Below are 23,150 nucleotides of genomic sequence, written 5' to 3' on the forward strand. Positions count from 1 at the left end.
CATGCGCACATGTTCTAAGGAGTGCCATCTCTTTGTTCAGGGATCGTGAACTCCCGTGGCACCACCCTTGAGCAGACTATCTTCCCTGCATGCAAGAGAAGGAATGAAGCGTGCCTGCCACGTTGACAAAAATATTTTTTTCCCCCAAAGAATTTCTGCCCGATTAATCAGGGGCCCCTGCCTGATCTATCAAAAGAAGCCATATGAATGTAATTGATCAGTCGATAAAACGTCGCCACTTTAATGCATGGCCGTTTCTGTGCGCTGATTAATTAGCATGGCCATTAATGGGGGATAAAGGGTCTGGACTTGTTAAAATTTAAGCCCCTTTTCTCCCCAAGGACAGCATGCGTAGTTATCTCGTAATTCACAACAACCCTGTGAGGTAGAGCCAGGCGGAGAGAGAATGACTAGCACCAGGCCTGCTGGGAGGCTTCGTAAATTAGTGGGGGACTTGAACCAGGATGCCCCAATTTCCAATCCCACGCTCAAACCACTAGGCCATCCAGCCGTCGAGCTGAAAGCACCATGTCCCTTGAACGCTGTATAAATTTGTCTCTTTGGAAGGGCTTTGTGGGGACGCCCGAGAGCCAGTTATGGGTCTCTGTCACTAGTACACATTGCAAATTACTTAATGCTGATGAATTACCCATAAACACCATTTAACCATATTGTTACGCATAATTAGGGTAGTTTGACACGCACACGCACACACACACAAACACAGCAAAGTGATTTTTTATTTCCTGTCCGCGCTTACAAGAGAAGTGGGTATTAAAATCTGCGTGGCTTTTTTTTTTTTTTTTTGAAAGGAGAACAGAATGTCTTTGTCACAAAGTGCCAATTCACATATGCATGCGTAGCACGTGGTATAGCCATTCTTGGACCGTACCATATGGCAGAACGGGAGATTGAGCTCCTCTCCTCCCAGCGTGCCGTGGCAGGCAATTACCTCGGGTTACCTCATTATAGACAGATGAACTGGTTAAGGGAGTGAACTTGGAAGTATAATATCGGGTCGCCGGTCCCCTGGTGGGACCTTTGTCTGAGACCCTGGAGACTTGTGGGGAGGGACTGTGGCCCAATGATAGAGCATCTGCTGGCCTTGCGGAAGGTCCTGGGTTCAAGTTCCACTTCCCCCAGCTAGAGGTCGGCAACCCATCCAAATTTGCACTGCGTTGTCGTTTTGCATTTTGTTTTAGATACGTTGGGTGCCGAGGTTGAATCACCGTTGAGCTTGCAATTTCAGGGTTGGGCCGTGAACGTGTGTCCCATGTTTTGCTTCCAAAAAGGCAAATGGCGAAGTGGTTAAGAGCAGCAGTTTCTAATCTGCAGAGCCAGGTTTGAGTCCCCACTCCTCTCCCATGTGCAGCCTGTCAGAACTGTTCTCACAGAGCACTCTGTGAGGGAGGTGAAGCTGTGAGAACTCTGACAGAACTGTTCTCACAGAGCAGTTCTGTCAGAGCTCTCTCGGCCTCACCTCCCTCACAGAGTGCCTGTTGTGGGGAGAGGAAGGGAACGCAATTGGAAGCCTCTTTGAGACTCCTTCAGGGGGTATTTGAGGCAGTCCTTTTGTTACATTTGAGCCTGTGGCATGGCAAAGTGGCAGGTGGAACCCAGGACCTTGCTTCATTTCTCCTGCAAATCACCTGGCTAAGGGAGCTCTGGCTCACAAAAGCTGTGCTGGAATAAAATGTTATCAAGTCCATGGGGACCCCTGTTTAATTTTGCTGCAATCCCCCCCCCCCCGCCCGGAATTATTAACCAGCAGGTATAATGATTCTACAGGATGTCCGCGCTGGAAGCATCCTTCGCATGGACAGTACAATTTCATAAGAGGTGCCCTGGCGCTGGAGGGGCTCAGTGGCAGAGCTTCTGCTTGGCATGCGGAAGACCCCCAGTTCAATCTCCAGCATCTCCAGGTCCAAGGATCAGTCGATGGCAAAGACCTGAGATCCTGGAAAGGTGCTGCCCATCTGAATAGACTACAGTGCCCTTGACTGCCCAAGCGTCTGATTCAGTAGAAGGGAACTTCTAATGTTCTTGATGTTCCGTTGGTCCATCTCCTCCAGCATCCTGTTTCACCCAGGGGCCGAGCAGCTGCCTTGCATGGTCAACAAACAGGGCATACACGCCAAGGCCTTTTTGAGGTGTCACCTCCTACCACTGGTATCCAAAGGCTGACCGCCTCTGAACATGGAGATTCCCTTAAACCACCACAGCTAGGTGGCACCTGGAGGTCTCCTGCTATCTGCAGATGACCAGATTAAGTTCCTGAAATAAAAGGGCTGCTTTGTAGAGTAGCACCTATGGCGTCATATTCTCCCGAGGACCCCAAGCCGTCCTCCACTCAAACCTCCAAGTATTTCCCAACCAGAGCTAGCAACCCTAGGCACCATGGGAAGGAGAAACGTCTCCTCCACTGACCTGCCTAATCCCCTTCTAAAACCATCCTTGCTCAGACCCATCACTACATCCTCTGGCCCTACGTTCCACAGTTCAATTCCCCGTCGATCAACTGGCGGCCACGTTTGTCTCTTTGCCCATGAGAATAAAACAGAAGCCCTCAAAGACCAGCCCAGTTCATTCCAGCTCCCTCTTTTGTGTGCCGTAGCTTCTAAACGCTGGTCTCTCCCCTGTCTCCGAGCTTGGTCTCTGCCCGTTTAGGTGTGGCAGAGCTGAGGGAAAGGAGAACAATCGATGCCCCTGGGGGTCCACCTTTTCCTGCTTGGGTCTAACCCTTCTGGCCTCACCCCTGCCGGGGATGTCTCTGTCCTGTGCCAAAGGACGGCTCCAAAGAGGCCGCTTAGCGTCGCCCGCCCCTGCGTCCCCCTCAGCCCAAGCCTCAGCTCCCCGCTAGCGGAGGCAGCTATTAATAGAGCGCTGGATTTATCGAAACAGGCAAGGCAACTGCAGCACTGCTCTCACAAGAGTGTGTGCCCCCGAGCGAACGGGCAGCAGCATCTCTTGGGCAGCGTCGGGGAGCGCGTGGCTGGCCAGAGGTGCAGAGGGCGGGGCGATGTGGCAGGCAAGTCCGGGTCAAGGGTGCCCACACGGGGGACCGTGACCCGTTCTAGGGAGGGAGAGACGGAGAATAGGCACAGCCAGCGTGAAGCGCCGCATGCCGAGAGACGGGGCCATGTACCGGATGTCCATGGAGAGCACCAGCGGACCAAGGTAAACACCACAAATGCTCCCTGTTGACCAAAAGGAAGTCCCTCTTTTTTGGAATCTGTCACCGGTGAATCATTGTCTTTGTTTTGCGATTCTCGGTTAGGGAGATGCTCTGGGAAAAACGGAATTTTCCCAAGGGTCAGCGCTCAAGATTTAGCTTCTCTGGAATGTAAATCCCCGAGAGGGGTAATGGCGGTGGGCACGTTTTATCTGTAGGTCACACGCATGAAAGTGCGTGCGTATGAGCGCTAGGGCGCCACGAGGCGCAGAGCTTACCTGTTTGCAAACTGCGCCCACTGGGGCCTGCACTTAGCTGTTGATAGCATCTTGTACGACGGTGTTTTTATAGAAACCTGGGCTGATGAGGACTAAGTACGTCCCGGAATAGAGGTGATGTTTAAAGTTATTGAGAAAAAGAAGAAGGAAAGATACAAATTGTATCTTCAAACAACTATCTAGGCTTCTGAGACAGCGGGAGATAAGCTAAGGGGAATAAATGGAGTAAATCCTTCAACATGTCTCTGTTCAAACATGTTTCAGTTTTCACGCGTGGAAGGGTGGAAGTTAAGACAACTGGGAATGAGGCACCACTGAAGGACACTCTGAGATACTCTGTAAGGAAAGGAAAACAACTAGGAAATCTCCCCCACCCACAGAACTCCTTCACTTTCCCCCCTTCTTTTTCTCAATTGCTCTCAATATTCCATCTCTTTGAGGGCATATTTAGTCCTCATCAGCCCTGATTTTTTTTGCATGGAAGGCTAGGTGGATGGGGGAGCTCCTTAATTACCATGTCATATTTCCATGTGCGTTAGTGGAGCTTTCTAGACCCTGCAGGGTTCCATTCCTGGTCTGGGGAATTTGTGATTCATAGGCTGCTTTTCTCAGTAGCACCATCCTCAGGAAAAACCCCAAGTAGCACGCTATGTTTCTCTGCCGTTGCTAGAATTGACATGCAAGCATCAAATTCATAAGCAGGATCTAGGACTGGCTGGTGGCCGGTCCAACCACTGTTCTTCAGTCATTTTTCAACAGCACCGCCGTAAGTCATCGGCGAGGGGGAGCAAAAAAACTAGACTTGGACCAAACCTTTCAATTTAGCAATGCAGGCTGACCTGAATTGCTTTAGGATGCTCTGGGCTGATCCTGCGTTGAGCAGGGGGTTGGACTAGATGGCCTGTGTGGCCCCTTCCAACTCTATGATTCTAGGATTCTATGACTAGATGGCCTTTATGGCCCCTTCCAACTCTATGATTCTATGATTCTATGACTAGATGGCCTGTGTGGCCCCTTCCAACTCTATGATTCTAGGATTCTATGACTAGATGGCCTGTGTGGCCCCTTCCAACTCTATGATTCTATGATTCTATGACTAGATGGCCTGTATGGCCCCTTCCAACTCTAGGATTCTATGATTCTATGACTAGATGGCCTGTGTGGCCCCTTCCAACTCTAGGATTCTATGATTCTATGACTAGATGGCCTGTGTGGCCCCTTCCAACTCTATGATTCTATGATTCTATGACTAGATGGCCTGTGTGGCCCCTTCCAACTCTATGATTCTAGGATTCTATGACTAGATGGCCTGTATGGCCCCTTCCAACTCTATGATTCTATGATTCTATGACTAGATGGCCTGTGTGGCCCCTTCCAACTCTAGGATTCTATGATTCTATGACTAGATGGCCTGTGTGGCCCCTTCCAACTCTATGATTCTATGATTCTATGACTAGATGGCCTGTATGGCCCCTTCCAACTCTAGGATTCTATGATTCTATGACTAGATGGCCTGTGTGGCCCCTTCCAACTCTAGGATTCTATGATTCTATGACTAGATGGCCTGTATGGTCCCTTCCAACTCTAGGATTCTATGATTCTATGACTAGATGGCCTGTATGGTCCCTTCCAACTCTAGGATTCTAGGATTCTATGAATTTACAACCCTCGTTGACCCCAAGACTCCAGTGCCTCGACGGGGCAATTGGAGGGCACTGAGTCACCAAAATGTGACCCACAAATCCTCAAGGTTAAATGGTATCCTTTGTCAAGGCACTAGTCAAGATAGATATCGGACTACATGTTCTCAGACTTGACCATCTCGAGCTGCCACTAACCAAGGGGCAATTTTTGCCTCTCCCCAGATGCAACTGATGTAAAGCAAAGATATGGAAGTTATATTCAGTAATAATATATAATTGGCGCGTGTTAGAGACTGTTGGCAGAGTTTAAGTATGCCCAGAGGGGCAAAGCACTAGCCGCTTAAAGAATAAAATAGTTTTATTAAGAAGAGAAAGAAACTTTGTTTGGAACGAGGAAAGAGGGAGCGTCCTAAGGCTGTTTAGTTGTTCTTTGTTTATTCTGTCTGTTCCGGAAGTAAGCAGGGAGGAAGTGCCCCCAGAGGAGCAGGAAGTCTCCAAATCAGCCAATCAGGACAGAGGAGGAGACTATTTAAAAAATGTCAGGAAGGGCTATGCGAACAACACCTCTCCTTCAATGTCCCCTGTGGGACATTCCTCATCTGCTGTTAAATCATGACAGATCTTGCATATTCCAACAGAGGTATATATGCAAAATAGGTAAAATGCTTTTATTACTCAGTTTTTTAAAACTACCCCTAACATTCCTATATGGAAAACCTGTATTTTTTTTTAAAAAAAAACATATACCTTAGGGTGAGTTTTTAAACTTTTAATATAATACATATTGTGATTTTAACCATAATTGTGTAAACTCGGGGATGTTCGTGTCGTATTACACATTGCAGATTCCCCCAAAGAAGACTTTTGGGGGGCGAAACACGTTGGGAACTTTTGGGGTCATTTTTTATAAAACAGAGTCATAAAATAATTCCCCCCTATTTTGGACCATCGGCCTCGTTTTCCCGTGCAAACGAGAAAAACAAACAGGGGAAGGGAAATTAGCCTGCTCTGAGAATTTATAGTAACCTAGTGGTTACCCTGAGAGCATGGGGACAATGGGGGTTGGAAAGAAATCTCTCTGTCATTTATCACCCCACAGTGCTTTACCACGTATTCTACCAGTTTTCCCCTGGACGCTTTAACTTACATCCTTACTTTCTGCTGATCTTCTCTGCGCTGTTTCTTCAGTTCTTTCCTCCTCCCCCCCCCTCCCCTCTACTTTGGCTGATCAATGGAATTACCTTTTTTCCGGATGGTCAGTGAATGCGCTGTCAATGTGAATGGACACGTCACTGTGGTGGTGGTGACCCTGCTAGCCGCCGATATGTCATGAGGTGGCCAAAGTATTTGAGTTTCATCTTCAGGATCTGGCCTTCTAAGGAGCAGTCATCAATGCAAACAGATCCTAGTCTGACGCTCTAAGACACTAGGAAAGGGGAGGTGACTGTAAGCTGCTTTGAGACTCCTTCGGGTAGAGAAAAGTGGCATATAAAACCAACTCTTCTCCTTCTCCTTCTCCTTCTCCTTCTCCTTCTCCTTCTCCTTCTCCTCCTCCTCCTCCTTCTCCTCCTCCTCCTCCTTCTCCTTCTCCTTCTCCTTCTCCTTCTCCTTCTCCTTCTCCTTCTCCTTCTCCTTCTCCTTCTCCTTCTCCTTCTCCTCCTCCTCCTCCTCCTCCTCCTCCTCCTCCTCCTCCTCCTTCTCCTTCTCCTTCTCCTTCTCCTTCTCCTTCTCCTTCTCCTTCTCCTTCTCCTTCTTCTTCTTCTCCTTCTTCTTCTTCTTCTTCTTCGCCACCATCGGTTTGCAGAGGGGCCAGAAACACGGGAGACCCCTCGAAGCATCGGAAAGGAAGCCAGTGTGCAGTTTCTTCCCGCGTTTCAAGTCTGAACCCCAGCTGGAGCTCTCTCCCAAGAAATCCAGGGTAGGGCCTCTGAGTGGCAATGCAAAAAAGCACTGACCCTCTCAAAACCTGTGCTGGGTGGCCCAGATCTCGGAAGCTAAGCAGGGTCAGCTGCAGTTAGCACCTGGAGGGTAGACCCCCAAGGCAGTCCAGAATTGCTGTGCAGAGACAGGCAGTGGCAAACTCCCTTTGGGCATCTCTTGCCTTGGAGACCCCTCAGGGTCGCTGTTACTCAGCTGCCACTTGGCGGCACGTCCCACCATCCCCACCCCATAGCACCCTTCAAAGCAAGGGTTTGGTGGGGCTTCCTCCCAAGTAGCCATGCCACGGACGGTGGCCTCCCCACCCACCCCTTTGGCTGATGTTCTTTGCTTGACGGCAGCTCACGGAACAGTCTGGGAGAAGCACCTCCTAGTCCAAGCAGGGGTGTCTCTGCAAGGACGGCGGCCGTCAAGCTCCCAGAAGCGTTTCCAATTAAAAACGCCACTGCTGAGCGCTCTTCTTGCCAGCAGAGAAAGGCGAGCCTCCGGACGGAGCCAGGGCGTGCCATCTGCTATTTTGGGCTACGGTTCCCAGCCTCTTGCAGAGAGTTCCTGATTGAGGTGCCAGGGCTTGGCGACTTTCATTGGCGCAGTTTGGCACATTTCCTTTTCTATTTGGGGAGGGCGGCGCAGGCCGAAATCTGGGCATCCTCCTTTCCTTCCACGGGGCAAGGAGTTAATTCTTGGGCTGACGGCCTCCAGGAGCTGCCCGATGGGGCGCAGGAGACAATAGGGTCTAAGAGAGGGTCAGGCTAAAATCTGGGAATCTGCCCTGCGAGTCACCCTCTCCGCCTGGCCTCCCTCGCAGGGTCGTTGTGAGGAGGCAAGCGGAGGCGAGGAGAAGGACGTAAGCCGTTTTGGGCGCCCGTTGGGCCGAAAGGCCAGGTGTGAGCTAAGCGAGTGATCGGTGAATCTTGAGGTGTGAAGCCAGGAGTTGGGGGTAACGAGATATTTCTGTATTCTCAAACGCGATGGTGTTTTTTGGGTAGGGAAGGGAAGGAAAGAAAACCGGATTCTGGGCCAAAAAAAAATAGTTCTGTGAATAGAATGAATTAAGTAAGCGTGTGTCATGGTAGCCGGTCGAGGATAAGAAAGCCTAAATCAGTGCTGTTCATCTTCTGGAAGCCCTTTTGTAGGGTCTCTGTTCTTAACCAAAGGCTCACTGAGCCAAAATTGATCTGTAAGCAGATTCCCTTTTGTACCAGAGCAGGGTGGAGACCGTCTGCTAAGGGCACACCTTGGATTCATCATCTGGGCATGGAATTGCAGTCAGTGGGGGAGCAGGTAGGGACCCTGGAGGTCCCTTCCAACCCTATGATTCTGTGGTTGCCAAGTCTGGATTGGGGGATTCCTGGATCTTCCCCTGTAGAAAACAGCTGCTTTGGAGATGGACTGGATGGTTTTATGTTCCCCCTTCTAGAACTCCACCCTTTTGTTGAGCCTTCCTTCTTAAGGCGGCTTCCATTCCCCATTTGCAATGCCTTCGGTGCAGGCTGCAGCGTTGGGCCGACCCATTTCAGAGGAGTCCGGGTTTCGAGAGTAGCCGTGTTGCCGTCCAGTATTATGATTTGTTGCTGGGGTGGCGTGTGTGGTGTGTAGCCAAGAGACCTTAGGACCGAGTCTGCACACAATAGATAATGCACTTTCAATGCACATTAGAAGTAGGTTTTCCTGTTCCACACAGGAAAATCCAGCTGCCAAAGCACATTGAAAGCGCATTATCCTGTGTGTGCAGACTAGGCCTCGGAGTGTCTGGCAGGCAGGCAAAGGACTTTTGGAGGTGGTTTGCCATTGCCTGCCTCTGTGTTTTGGAGCTCGTGTCCCTTGGAGGAGCTAGCACCCAAATCCTCGGAGGTTAGCTTCCGAGATCAGACAGGCTTGCCTGGGCTGCCTGGATCAGTGCTTGGCCTTGAGTCGAGGACCCAGGTGCAATCCCAGTAGCACTTTGGGGGCAGCCGAAGCTCCCTTCCCCTTGGCCTTGAACCCGGCACCTCTCAAAGGAGGGTGGGAAAGGCAAAAAATCACTCCTTCGCCGCATTACACAGGCCTCTTTGAAAAGGGCCCCGCTTCCCAGTCTTTCAGAGCTCCCGCGGATTCGAGCCGAAGCCACAGGGACGGCTGGTGCTGCCGCCTCCCTCCGGCTGGCCGCCTGCACGAGGAAACGCCGCTTGCCGCTCCTCTATCAGGACTCCGGGAGGAGGGAGGGGACGGCACAGCACATGGCGATGACTCAAACTTGCGGCCGCTGCCTCTGCTGCAGTGGCGAGAAGCGAGAGAGCCCCGGCCTCCGGAGGGGAAGCTTCCCTTGGGCTCCAGGGGGCTGGGATCCGGGCCAAGCGCTGTGCTGGCAGCGGCGGCCGCCTGGAGAAGCAGAGTCTCTCTTGGCTTCCGTAGCTGGCACGACAATAGGGCCACAGCCTCACAGGGTGGCTTTAGGGAGGCCGCCGTTCCTGCCTGCACTATGACACCTGAGCCCTAAAGCTCCTCCGTCCCTGGGTTACAGTGAGTTCCAGGAGGCCACGCGGGTTTTCTGCCTAGGTAAGGCTGCCAACCTCCAGGTGGGACCTGGGATTCCCCTGGAGTTACAGCTCATCTCCAGACTGCAGTCTCAACAGAGAAAGTGGCTGCTTTGGAGGGAGGACTCTAGGGCTTTGCACCTTGTTGATAGAGATGCCAGCCTCCAGGTGGGACCTGGGGATCCTGCGGAATGACAGCTCAGCTCCAGACTGCAGAATTCAGTTCCCCTGGGGAAAATGGGCACTTTGGAGGGGGGCTCTGGCCTTGTCCGTGGTTGATAGGGATGCCAGCCTCCAGGTGGGACCTGGGGATCCCCCGGAACGACAGCGCATCTCCAGACTGCAGAAACCGGCTGTTTTGGAGGGAGGACTCTCAGGCATTCTCCCTACGGTTTCCAATTCTGGGTTGGGCAAGTGAGTCTTGGGAGGGCCGAAGCAGACACCACTGTCTGAAAGGCTAAATTGAGGTCCAAAAAAAGAGAAATGTCCCTTAATCTGGTTTGCTTGTAGAAATGACACGCCTATATTGAATGGTCGTCACAAGGCCGGAACGCAAGCAGTTTAATCGCGTTTTCAAATAAATGTTTCCTCCGTCGCATGAATCTTTTGTTCCCTCTGTTTGTTTATAAATTTTTTGATGTGATTTGATTTATAAGCCGCCACTCCTGGACCGACCGGCTCCTGGCGGGTTACAAGTGAAAGATGCATTTTCAAAACTCATCCGTGTAGGAAGACCCTGTTCTTTTTCTTTCCAATGTTATCTGGGGGACGGAAACTCCTCTGTGATTCTCTGTAGTCAGACGACAGCGGAGGCTGTGGTGAAACTGGCAGGGAGGATGTGGCTGGCCCAGACTCACCCAGCAAGCTTCCAGTGTGGATTCAAACCCAGATCTCCCAGCTGTGAGCTGATGCTCTTAACCACTCCATCACACTAGCTCCCTCGCACCTCATGCTTCGCTCCCTCTCCCCTCCCTCTCCCCCACCCCGGCTCTCATATAGGTTAGCCAGTCCCCCAAGTTCGGGCTTCCACAAGACGGCTTGACATTTATAAACATCAGACAGTCCCAGAGAATCAATAGAGTTTAATAACCAGCGAGCAAAGCCGAGAGAGACACATCAGAATGACACCGGCCTGTTCAGTAAATGTTATTCTAAATCATACTCACTGGAGTTTTATTACATTAAGCATATAGCAACCAGAGGCCGGGGAAATAGATTCCATCAAAGGCCATTTCACTCATCAATGTGATTGGCAGCTCAGCAGTGGGCCTCACCTGCTCCCCCCCCCCCGGCTTCAGGAAAAGTACTTTCTGTCCTTTGTTGTAAGGATTAAGAAGAGCCCTGCTGGATCAGACCAGTGGTCCATCTAGTCCAGGTTCCTGTGCTACACCATGGCCAACCAGTTCCTCTGGAGGTCCAACAACAGGGCAGAGAGAACCTCAGAAGAGCCTAAGAACCTCAGAAGAACCTCAGAAGAGCCCTGCTGGATCAGACCAGTGGTCCTTCTGGTCCAACATCCTGTCCTACACCATGGCCAGCCAGTTCCTTTGAAGGTCCAACAACAGGGCATACAAGTCAAGGTCTTCATAAGAACCTCAGAAGAGCCTTGCTGGATCAGACCAGTGGTCCATCTGGTCCAGCCTGCTGTCCTACACCATAGCCAATTCCAAAGGCATTTAGCCTTCATTCTCTGAAGCTAAGGAGGGTCGGCCCAGGTCAGTACATGGATGGGAGACCACCAAGGCAGTCCAGGGTTGCCATGCAGAGTCAGGCCATGGCGAACCACTTCTGAACGTCTCTCGCCTTGACAACCCTGTGGGGTCTCCATAAATCAACTGTGACTTGATGGCACTTTCCACCACCAGCCGGAACAAGGCTGTTCAAGGTGATGTACAAGTTGAAACCTGATAAAACGACGCCAGTAAATTAATTTGAACGGACACAGGAGGAAGGACGTCAAAAGGCTAACGGCCGTCCGCCATCAATCTAAGTCAAAGCCCTTCCAGAAAAGCAAAGCTGCAGGGGGAAGACATGGCTTCTGCAGTGAAATGTCCCCCTTATGATGTGGGTTGCCAACCTCCAGGTGGGAGCTGGAAGTTGCCCAGAATCATAACTGGTCTACAGTCTACATCCATCTATCTGTCTGTCCATCTGTCAAAATTGCTCCCCTGGAAGGTGGGCTGTATTATACTCTGCTCAGGTCCCTCCCAGCCTCCCTTCCCAAATCTCTGGGTATTTCAGAACCCAGAGTTGGCAAGACTCTACTCACTCTATTGTGTAACTGGTTTTGCCCCCAGGTAGGAGCAGGATCAGTCCTTGCCCAGTAGGCCAAGCAGGCAAACCGTTTATATGAAAGTTGATACCCAGAATTAAACTTGGTTGGTCTTCGAGGTGCCCCTGGACTCAGACTTCCTTCTATTGTAGAGGTAGCCAAACTGTGGTTCTGCAGATATCCATGGACTACGATTCCCATGAGCCCTGTGCTGGCAAGGGCTCGTGGGAAATGTAGTCCACGGACTTATGGAGAGCCACAGTTTTGGGCACCCCTGGTCTGTTTCTGTGCATGGGCAGGAAAGCTTATGCCCAGCATTAGATTTGGCTGGCACTTTTCCAAATCTGTATGTCTTTTCCATAGAGAATACAGGCATTCCTAGAGCGCCGGTGTCAGTGTGACCTCACTTCCTGTTGCTTGCTCTTAAAGCGCCGGCGACTCTAGGCCAGTGTGTGTTTAACCCCCATCCCTAGATGTGTGAGTGGGACACAATTGAGTTGGGAGAGGCCTTTTGTACCATTGAAATCCGTACTGGTGCATCTGAAAAACGACTCCATGTACGTTCTGTCTTCCCCACAAAGCACAAATTTCCCAGCACACGTTTCCCGCCCCACCCGGAGCCTCCCCATCACCGTTTTTTTTTTCCAATTTTTTCACCCTGAGCTCCCCCCACCCACCCCCCATCATCATTATCGGCTCACAAAGTAAATTGTTCATCTGTGACTGCCTACCCGGTTGCCATGGCTACCCTATCAAGCACACGACACGTCTCCCGGGCAACGCAGGGGAAGCACCGGCCGTTGCTCGGGCAACGCTTATAATTGTAGTGCTCCTCGGAAGGGGAGGGAGGGGAAGAAAAGCAGGCCGGCAAAGCATGAAATTGCTCAGTGGGTTTGGCGGAGGGAACAATGAAACAGCAAAACAGACACGTCCCTTTAGGGCGTGCACAAGAAGAAGCCGGCGACAGCCCTTCTGTGTGTGTGTGTGAGCATGCATGGATGCCTGATGCTCTCAAAAGCAGGCTGCATCCCTTTTTATGAGCATCCTTCTAATGTGACATAAACCAGCATCTTTTTTTTTTGTGGATTGATACAGCCTCCTTATGGGCCTGGAGATCTCCGGGTATTACATCTCCAGACAATAGAGATCACTTTTCCGTTGAAAACGGCTTTTGAGGATAGACTTTAGGGCATTGCGTCCCACCCATTCAAACCTCGCCCTTCCAAATCTCCACCCCCAAAATCCCCAGGTATTTTCATACTCAGAGCTGGCCACCCTCAGTGGGTCACAGATTCCAATGGCCAGCCCCCCTTAGAATTTGTGGTGTGGGAAATTCTTTGCTAGCTTTTGTCTTCTGCACCCAGAGTCATCTGATAAAGTTTCCAGAGCTGGGATTTCTCTCGGTTAATGGAGGTCTTTCTGAATAAAAGAAGTTGCTGGCCTGCAGAAGGTCCCAGGTTCAATCCCCGGCATCTCCAGCTAAAGGACCAGGCAGGAGGGGATGGGAAAGGCCTTGATCTGGGACCCTGGCTCAGGGGCAGAGCCTCTGCTTGGCCTGCAGGGCTGTCGCCGGCTTCTTCTTGTGCACGCCCTAAAGGGACGTGTCTGTTTTGCTGTTTCATTGTTCCCTCCGCCAAACCACTGAGCAATTTCATGCAGAAGGTCCCAGGTTCAATCCCCGGCATCTCCAGTTCAACGGATCAGGTAGCAGGTGACGGGACACACCTTGACTTGGGACCCCAGAGAGCTGTTGCCAGTCAACGCTGACTTAGCTAGACCAAGGGCCTGGCTCAGCCTTAAACAGCTTCATGCGTTCAAAGCTGTCCAAATAATTCACGTGTTCATTTATGCCACCGATTGCTAGAAGGCTTAGAAGATGCCCTTTGTCAAGCTAGAACAGACCGGCAGATCATGGGCGTTCTGGGGAAACAGAGCCATCCAAACAAGAACGACATCTGTCCATCTTTGGACTACAAAACATGCAGAAATGTCCGTCCATCCCCCCCCCCCCCCCAATTCCTTCCCAGCCTCTATGGTCAGGAGCTCTTCTTGGTTCACCCAGGAAGCGATCTCCAAATTGCCCATGTTGTCCAGCCTCGGTTCCCCAGGCGCCAAGATTGATAGTGTCTGCCGTGGAGAATCTGTCCCACAGTGTTAGCTCATTTGAGAGCCATTTATCTCGTCTCACGCGGGGCTGTCCCGTTCCGCATAGGCCTGTGCGGCAGGTGGGACGGAAGAGCATGCAGAAGGAGCACGCACGCATCATGCCAGGAGCTGTCTGGCTTTGGCGGCCTATTATTAGCCTGGCACTGCGCCCTGTGCAGATCCTGGCGGAAGGGCACAAGCACACCCGCTGGCGAGAGGGTTCTCTCGGGGAAGGAGAGTCAAGAGCCAGGGACGTATGTTCACCGTGACTTATCCGGCCGCCATTTTGGACAGCTAGATGGCCGGGCAGGGGACGAATGGAAGAGGCCGAGAGCCTTTCAAAGCAGCTTGGTGCTGTTAATTTGTTCCCGCCTGCCCCCAAACTGAAGGGGCTGTAGGCCAGCTACAGAGACGCTATTTGGGAGGGGGTCCCAGGGTCCGTCCATGGCATCTCCGGTTAAAAGGACCGAACAGGGAGTCAGGTGAAAGCCCTTTGCCTGAAACCCGGAAATGGAAGGGGACGGTGCTCGTAAGCCGTTTCGAGGCTCCTTCAGGTAGTAAAAAATGGGGCGTGAAAAAGCAGCTCTTCTTCAGATTTGTCTCCACTGCCTGCCTAGGAAGGTAAGTATGTCACCCCAGGAGGCTTCATACTCACCTGTTTTGCCCTTACCTGGGTGGCCCAGGCTAGGCTGATCCTGTCAGATCTCCAAAGCCAAGCAGGGTCCAGCCTGCTTAATACTTGGATGGGAGACCCCCAAGGAAGTCCTCAGAGGGGCATAACGCCATACAGCCCACCCACCAAAGAAGCCTTCTCCCGCAGGGGAACTGATCTCTGTGATCCGGAGACCAGCAGTAATTCCAGGAGGCCTCCAGGCCCTGCCTGGAGGCTGGCAACCGTACCTAGATGCAGTCACCTGTTCCAACTATCTAGTCTTTTTTGAAAACATCTCAGGTTCATGTGTGTTAGCGAGAGGGGTTAAGTACAATGCCCGCTCTTGAGATTTTACATTGTTTGTTTCTCCAAATGCTTGCCCTTTGTACCTTTTTTATCATGTATATATGATATACATCATGTATATGCCCTTTTTTAATCTTGTATATATGCCCTTGGTTTTGGTGGGGCCGGTTTGGTTGTCACGTTACTTTGGCGTCGCCAAGATGCTCAGAATCTTTTGCAGTGACGGGTTTTCCTGCTGTTTTGAAGCGATCCCTTGAGTTGAGGTTGGCCAGGGTTCCAAAGTGATCTTTGCGATTTACGTTACGGGCAGCGGAGACGTAAAAAGGTTAGGGCAATGCTTGAAGTTTGGGGAAGGGAAGGGGGACGCAGAAATGTGGGAGGAAGCAAACACACCAAACATTCACTTAAAAAAAAAAGCAAGCCTAAATTCAATTAGCTGCTTTGACAACATAGAATTAGTTAGATTCAGGTGGTCTGCGGTGTTTGTATTTTTTTGCATGCACAGGAAAGCTTCGACCTTGTATAAAACATCGTGGTCTTAAAGGGGCCACTGGACTCCAACTTAGAATTAATAGAAAATGGGACTGTTTATGGTTTCGTGTTCTCCAAGCAAAACTGCAAATTGTTCCTGTATCCTTTGGGCTCAGATCTATCCAGGTCATATTGTGCAGCTCCAAAACAAGGCAGCATCTACAACTCGTCTTTCCCTCCTGTCTTCACAACATCCCTGCAAGGTAGCTCAGGCTGACTTGAGATCATCCAGGGAGTTTCATGAGAGTGTCCAGATGTAATTACGGTATTTACTTTGTTTATATCCTTACTTTTCTCCCCAGCGGAGACCCAAAATGGCATCCGTCATTCCCCTCTCCTACATTTTATTCTTAAAACAAGCCTGCAAGATAGACCTAAGGTCAGCCAGCAAGCTTCCATGGATTCGAACTCGGCTATCAGAGAGCCAGTGTGGTATAGCGGTTAAAGAGCAGCAGACTCTAATCTAAAAAACCGGCTTTGATTCCCCACTTCTCCACATGCAGCCAGCTGGGTGGCCTTGGGCTGCTAACAGTTCTTGCAGAGCTGTTCTCACAGCGCAGTTCTCTCAGAGCCCTCCCAGCCCCCTTAACCTTACAGGGTGTCTGTTGTGGGGACAAGACGGGAAGTTGATTGTAAGCTGCTTTGAGACACGTGAAGCCTGCTGGGTGACCTGGGGCCTGTCAAAGTTCTCTCAGAGCTCTCTCAGCCCTATCAGCCTTGCCTTGACATTCGGCAGGACGGTGTCGCTTTCCTCCCTCATCTTCCTAGGGATCGTTCATCCTTTGGGGAGACGTCAGACCCCGTCTCACTTTCCCGTAAGACCTGGGGGATGTGAAGCGGGAGGAGACAGGCCCCACCCCAAGTCCCCCGTCTGCCTAGGCCTCTCCGGTGCCGAGTTGGCAGGGGACACACCGGAGCCAGGCGAGTAAAAAATAAAAAAAAATCCCCCTCGGTGTCAGTTTGACTAATTTGTTAGTCTTATCGCTGGCAGGATCCGACGTGCCCATTGTAGGCGCAGGGCCATAAAACTAATGTAGTGAGGAGGCAGCCCAGGAATGATGGATCCGGGCAGCCGATCGGAACAGGCATTAGCTTTACGAAGGGGGGGCAGGGGGGGCTTGAAAGGAAAGATTCGTCTTTGGTCTCTGGCGGACAAGGAGTTCCCGGGCAAAAAGTTTGCGGCTGCCGATCTGGCGGTCAGGAGTGCCCTTCCCAAAGGGTCGGGGGACGGGGCGGGAGGACGCTTCTTGCGTGGGGAGGGGGGGCTCTTTCCTGCCCACCCAGCCCTTAGTCATGAGTCGTTCCAGACGGCTTCGCTTCAGCAGCTGTTTTAGCAGGAATGGCCCTCGCCCGAAACAGGTTTCTGGGCTCGCTCTCTTCCTGGCCGCCTGGCTGGATCATGCGGGTTAATCTCAGTTTGTGTGTGTGTGTGTGGGGGGGGGGGGGGGAGGCTTTCTTTAGGGAGGCCAGTCCAGGTCCCACCCAGATCTACTCTTTGGTTCTGGACCTGACTCAGTAGTTTTATGCTCCCTGACCAGGGAATCTAAAGGACCACGTACACCCCCTACAGTTTAATCCAGGTATTGCACCCAGTTAAAGGTTGCCAACCTCCAGGTAGTGTCTGGAGATCTCCTGGAATGACAGCAGTTCAGCATTGTGGGCCTTCATGTTCTTCTTTCTTCAGAAGCAGCTAGAAAAAAAAGACAGGGTCTTTTTAGTGGTTTACCCACTTCTGGACCATACTTCCTTGTGCCATATTGGAAAAAACCTTCCAGGCCAGTTCTAAGTTTGGAATTTGCTCCTATTTCAGCGGGCTTTGTGTGAATGTTCCCCTTGACAGCTTTATTCCTTTGCTGTCTTATTATGCGATGTTTGCTTTGAGAGGCTGTTGTAGATGGCTCTTATGCCGGCCACAGGTTGTTGAATTGCAGTGTGGTTTAAAAGGGTGTGCTTTAGTAGACCAGGTTGTGGAGAGAGATAATTTTTTCAAGCTGCTGTCAAAGAAAGACCCATGGAGGAGAAGTCTATAGAAGGCTGCTAGCCATGGGGACTGAGGGAAACCTACACATTCAGAGGTATTAAGCCTCTGAATCTCAGAGTCAGGAGGCAACATCAGGGGAAGGCCTCGGCCTCTCTGCCCTGTTGTTGGCCCTCCCGAGGAACTGGTTGGCCACTGTGTGAGGCAGGAGGCTGGGCTAGGTGGACCCCTGGTCTGATCCAGCAAGGTTTCTTATGTTTTGTTGGATGGGGGAAGTCCAGGGCTGTTACCTAGAGGCAGGCAAGCCACCTCTGAAGGCCTCTTGACTTGAAAACCCCACCGTAGGTCACCATGAATCAGCTGTGACTTGAAGGCACTTACCTCCACCGCCACCAGCAGGTGATGCGAGTGACCTGAACCCGAGACCATGGACGCTGCCGGTCTGAGGCCCGGAGGCCGATTCAGGGAAAAGCAGCTTCTTCGTGTGTCCTTGATATTCAGCTGGGCTCTTAAAGAGGAAGACCCCACTTCCTTTTGCTGCTTTGCAAAACTGGGCTGGCTCCGTCCCAGAATGTCCCGTCGCCGTCTCCAAAGGGACTGCACACGCTCCCTTGGAAATCCACGGGGGGACATCAGGCCGCCTCCCTGATCGAGTCCCCGTTCTCCCGGGGGGTGAGCCAGCCTCTTCCTTCCTCCTGAACCCTCAGGCTTGCAGGTCCAGATGTTTTGCGGTTTCCCAGGCCGGATTCGGTCATCTGTCGCAAACAAGCGCAGGCCAGAGCAAGAGAACAGTCCACACAATCCCGGCATCGTGTGTGCCCTGGTGTGTACATTGAAGCTTGCGTCGTGCGCATATGTCGGGGAGGGGAGGGGGAAGATGAATGATGGGATAGGCCCCAGTCCCCGTTCATCCGTCACCTTGATGAAGCCAAGGCGCTTTAATTGACTTTAATGGCCATCAAATGACATCAACAAGTTCTGCTAATATGCAAATCAATTAGCGAGATTGATTGGCAGGAGCAGGGAGCCAGCCAAGGAGCTACTGAGGAAGTGCTTTTCCTAGGAGTCTTCGGAAAGGGTGTCGTCTTGTGGCGCGTCAGGGCATTCGGGCACTCCCTGCGGGGTGGGCTCTTTGTTTAGGGTCCGAGACGGCCGCAGGAGTCAGCATTGTTTCAGAGCGGCGGCTTCTAATCTGGAGAACCCTCTGCTTCTCCCTGGCCTTGAAAGTGTCGTGCTTGGGTAGCGCTTGTCGTTTGATGCCACATGCCATCTGTGGCTAAGAGTGCGGGACTAGTGCTATCGCCTTGCTTCTTGCATGTGCCATGCCGTTGCGTTCCCCGACGGCGCACCTTTCCTTCAAACGGCAGGGCCTTTAGCTGTGCCGGGTGGGCTGTCTGGGCGCGACTCTAACCAAGGTCCCTCCTGTTTTGTCCGACAGATGAATCGCCCGATCCAAGTGAAACCAGCCGACAGCGAGGGCCGAGGAGGTAGGTACCTCTTTATGCTTGAAAGGCACTGCACTTTGGCGAGCCGGTCGTCCTACTGGGAAATTGGAGCGGCTTGCTGGCAAAAGCTGGCAAGGGCTCATGGGAATTGTAGTCCATGGACATCTGGAGGGCCACAGTTTGACTACCCCTGCTCTAGCTGGCAGGGGCTCATGGGAGTTGTAGTCCATGGACATCTGGAGGGCCACAGTTTGACTACCCCTGCTCTAGCTGGCAGGGGCTCATGGGAATTGTAGTCCATGGACATCTGGAGGGCCACAGTTTGACTACCCCTGCTCTAGCTGGCAGGGGCTCATGGGAATTGTAGTCCATGGACATCTGGAGGGCCACAGTTGGACTACCCCTGCTCTAGCTGGCAAGGTCTCATGGGAATTGTAGTCCATGGACATCTGGAGGGCCACAGTTGGACTACCCCTGCTCTAGCTGGCAAGGTCTCATGGGAATTGTAGTCCATGGACATCTGGAGGGCCACAGTTTGACTACCCCTGCTCTAGCTGGCAGGGGCTCATGGGAATTGTAGTCCATGGACATCTGGAGGGCCACAGTTGGACTACCCCTGCTCTAGCTGGCAAGGTCTCATGGGAATTGTAGTCCATGGACATCTGGAGGGCCACAGTTTGACTACCCCTGCTCTAGCTGGCAGGGGCTCATGGGAATTGTAGTCCATGGACATCTGGAGGGCCACAGTTGGACTACCCCTGCTCTAGCTGGCAAGGTCTCATGGGAATTGTAGTCCATGGACATCTGGAGGGCCACAGTTTGACTACCCCTGCTCTAGCTGGCAAGGTCTCATGGGAATTGTAGTCCATGGACATCTGGAGGGCCATAGTTTGACTACCCCTGCTCTAGCTGGCAGGGGCTCATGGGAATTGTAGTCCATGGACATCTGGAGGGCCACAGTTTGACTACCCCTGCTCTAGCTGGCAAGGTCTCATGGGAATTGTAGTCCATGGACATCTGGAGGGCCACAGTTTGACTGCCCCTGCTCTGTACCTTGTGGGCAAGAGCCACTGATGGGCCTCCGGCCCCACACATTTCTCCAGGCCGCTCTTGGAGCTGTTTGCGCTTGTAGCCGCCGACACTTCCTGCAGCCAGTTCAGCCTCCAGGGGCCCTTCTGGTAAGGCCCAGTTCCTCGCCGGCAAATGTCAGAGAGCTGTGATTCTTGCGGCTGATGCACAGCAAACGTAGAGATAAACGCCCCGAGAATCAATAAAGGAGCCGGCCTCAGCCTGGCTCCCCATTGATTGATGAGGTCTCTCCGTCCTCCACATCAAATGCAATTACGCCCGAACAAAAAAAGCCACTTGGGGCAAGGGGGCCGCATGGCTTTCTCCAGCGGCCTGTGGTCGAGGGCGGCAGGGGGGGGGGCTTCTGGGGGTGATCGGGGTGCTTCTGGGACCCCTTGGAGGGGGCAGCGGGAGACCTCCCAGAATTACAACTCATCTCCAGATTGCCTGAGCCTTTTCTTTATCCCTTCCTCGTTGAGAACAGTGATTCCACTGCTCCTGGAGACTATGTCAGCTTGGGAAGGCATGGCGTTCTCTCGTACCGAGGTTCCTCCCCAGCCACAATCCCCCTCTTCTGGGCTCCACCCAGCTGTTTCCGAACCCAAAGTTGGCAACCTTACTTTAAAGAGAACGAACGTTCCCAAAACCAAGATCTTCCAACTTTAGGAAAACGTCAGCTCCTTGGGAGGAGGTGGACGGAGCATAACGACAACAGGGTCTCTGTTAATTACTCTCAGCATTCCACAATTAAGAAGGGTGCATCGCCTCATCAGTCTCCAATCTCGGTATATTTATTTTCTGCACGATGCCCTCCTCCCCGCGGAATTAAACCCAAACAAATGGAGACCATCTAAGCGAAGTTTGTTGATCCTCTTTGGCCCTTGCATCTGTCAGACACCGTTGATTCCACTTACGCTGATCTGCTGGTCGCCCTCTCCCTTTATGCCCCAGCAACTTCCGTTTCAATGTGACCTGGAGACGTGTTCGTCCAGTTGAAAGCTGACATCCGCCCAGAATGAAACTTGGTTGCTCTTATAAGTGACGCTGGATTCAGACTTTGTTCTGCTGCTTCAGACCCACCCAGCTCCCCACCTGAATCTAGCTGAAGAAGCGTGCATGCGTGTCCACAAAAGATTGTACGTAGAATTAGACTTTGTTGGTCTCAAAGGTGCCACTGGACTCCAACTTGGCGTGAGACCAACATGGCTACCAAATGATTTTAGTAAAGCAGATTGTTCTTCAGTAGTGCAAAGCATACAGTTCCTTCCTTCCTTCCTTCCTTCCTTCCTTCCTTCCTTCCTTCCTTCCTTCCTTCCTTTTATTCATTCATTCATTCATTCATTCTCTCTCTCTCTCTTTCTTTCCTTCCTTCCTTCCTTCCTTCCTTCCTTCCTTCCTTCCTTCCTTCCTTCCTTTATTCATTCATTCATTCATTCTCTCTCTCTCTTTCCTTCCTTCCTTCCTTCCTTTATTCATTCATTCATTCATTCTCTCTCTCTTTCCTTCCTTCCTTCCTTCCTTCCTTCCTTCCTTCCTTCCTTCCTTCCTTCCTTCCTTCCTTCCTTTATTCATTCATTCATTCATTCTCTCTCTCTCTTTCCTTCCTTCCTTCCTTCCTTCCTTTATTCATTCATTCATTCATTCATTCTCTCTTTCCTTCCTTCCTTCCTTCCTTCCTTCCTTCCTTCCTTCCTTCCTTCCTTCCTTCCTTCCTTCCTTCCTTCCTTTATTCATTCATTCATTCATTCATTCTCTCTTTCCTTCCTTCCTTCCTTCCTTCCTTCCTTCCTTCCTTCCTTCCTTCCTTCCTTCCTTCCTTTATTCATTCATTCATTCATTCATTCATTCATTCTCTCTCTCTCTCTCTCTCTTTCCTTCCTTCCTTCTCTCTCTTTCTCTTTTTTCTTCCTTACTTCATTAATTCATTCTCCTTTCTCTCTCTCTCTCTTTCCTTCCTTCCTTTTTTCCCCTCCTTTTCCTTTTTTTCCTTTCCTCTTTTTTCTTTCTTTCCTTTGCATTATTTAAAGTTAGCTCTCTAATCACGAAGGCTAACAAAGTCCTTTAAAAAATTAATCAAGTGGAATTCCTGATCAAAAGGACACACTGGCATTTTACTGTACGTGCACATCTTCTTCTTAGGTCCATTACTGGCCCCTGGACATCAACCGGCTGTGACTCCCTATCCTCAGCTCTCCCACCCTGCCCCTTTCTATTGCAAGGCTACATTGGCTCAGTCCAAACCCCTCTCCTGCCATGTTGCTGATGTTGCCATTCCCCGGAGTCGATTTAAGTTCACACCCACTGCTTCAGTGACTCCATCCAGCCTCATTCTCTGTCATCCCCTTCTTCTTTTGCCCTCAGTCGCTCCCAGCATTAGGCTCTTCTCCAGGGAGTCCTTCCTTCTCATGAGGTGGCCAAAGTATTTGAGTTTCATGTTCAGGATTTGGCCTTCTAAGGAGCAGTCAGGGCTGATCTCCTCTAGGACTGACGGTTTGTTCACCTTGCAGTCCAAGGGACTCGCAAGAGTCTTCTCCAGCACCAGAGTTCAAAAGCCTCAATTCTTTGACGCTCGGCCTTCCTTGTGGTCCAACTTTCGCAGGCATACAGCTGGATATTCTGAACATGGAGGCTCTCTTTAATCACCATGGCTAGTAGGTCTAGACCAGGGGTAGTCAAACTGCGGCCCTCCAGATGTCCATGGATTACAATTCCCAGGAGCCCCTGCCAGCAGGGGCTCCTGGGAATTGTAGTCCACGGACATCTGGAGGGCCGCAGTTTGACTACCCCTGGTCCAGAAGGACCAGTACTTTAAAAACCCGGTGATGTTTTATTCCCAGGGTTCTGTTGCTTGGGCTGGGTAAATAACAGCATATTCTGCAAGAGAGAGAGAGAGAGAGAGTTGTAGTTATTAAACATGACTCTCAAGCTGGTGCCAGCGGAAGCTCCGGATATCCCAAAGGGATTGGGGAAATAAATTACCCACTTACAGAATGTAATTGGTGAGGGATTAAAAATCAATAGGCAGGCAAAGAACGAGAAAGCTTGCCTCAGCTGGGCATGGAGGAGGAGGAATCTGCTCACTAGAGGACAAATGCACACCCATCAGGTCTGTCAGTGCTTGCAGCGGAAAGGGAACCTGTGTCTTTAAGAGATCCGTGACCGGAAGAAGTTCGGCAAGAGGGAAGGGGGGCAATATTTCCGAGCCA

At 51.3% G+C, this 23,150-nt stretch overlaps 1 protein-coding gene across 19 annotated transcripts in view; it reads left to right on the forward strand.

The window, feature by feature from the left end:
• CELF6 (CUGBP Elav-like family member 6) overlaps window positions 1-23,150 on the forward strand; it is a 110,725-nt gene that overhangs the window by 70,564 nt on the left and 17,011 nt on the right. For 16 of the 19 annotated variants that reach the window (XM_077317502.1, XM_077317500.1, XM_077317507.1 and 13 more), the window contains one exon: window positions 18,870-18,918. In XM_077317502.1, coding sequence (XP_077173617.1) covers window positions 18,870-18,918 — 49 coding nt within the window. Of the gene's footprint in view, window positions 1-2,993; window positions 3,178-15,559; window positions 15,719-18,869; window positions 18,919-23,150 lie in introns of those variants that run through there. The other 3 variants (XM_077317504.1, XM_077317506.1, XM_077317505.1) reach the window with 2 other exon arrangements.

Source organism: Paroedura picta, chromosome 18 (genome assembly GCF_049243985.1).
Source record: "Paroedura picta isolate Pp20150507F chromosome 18, Ppicta_v3.0, whole genome shotgun sequence".
NCBI classification, from domain to species: domain Eukaryota; kingdom Metazoa; phylum Chordata; class Lepidosauria; order Squamata; family Gekkonidae; genus Paroedura; species Paroedura picta.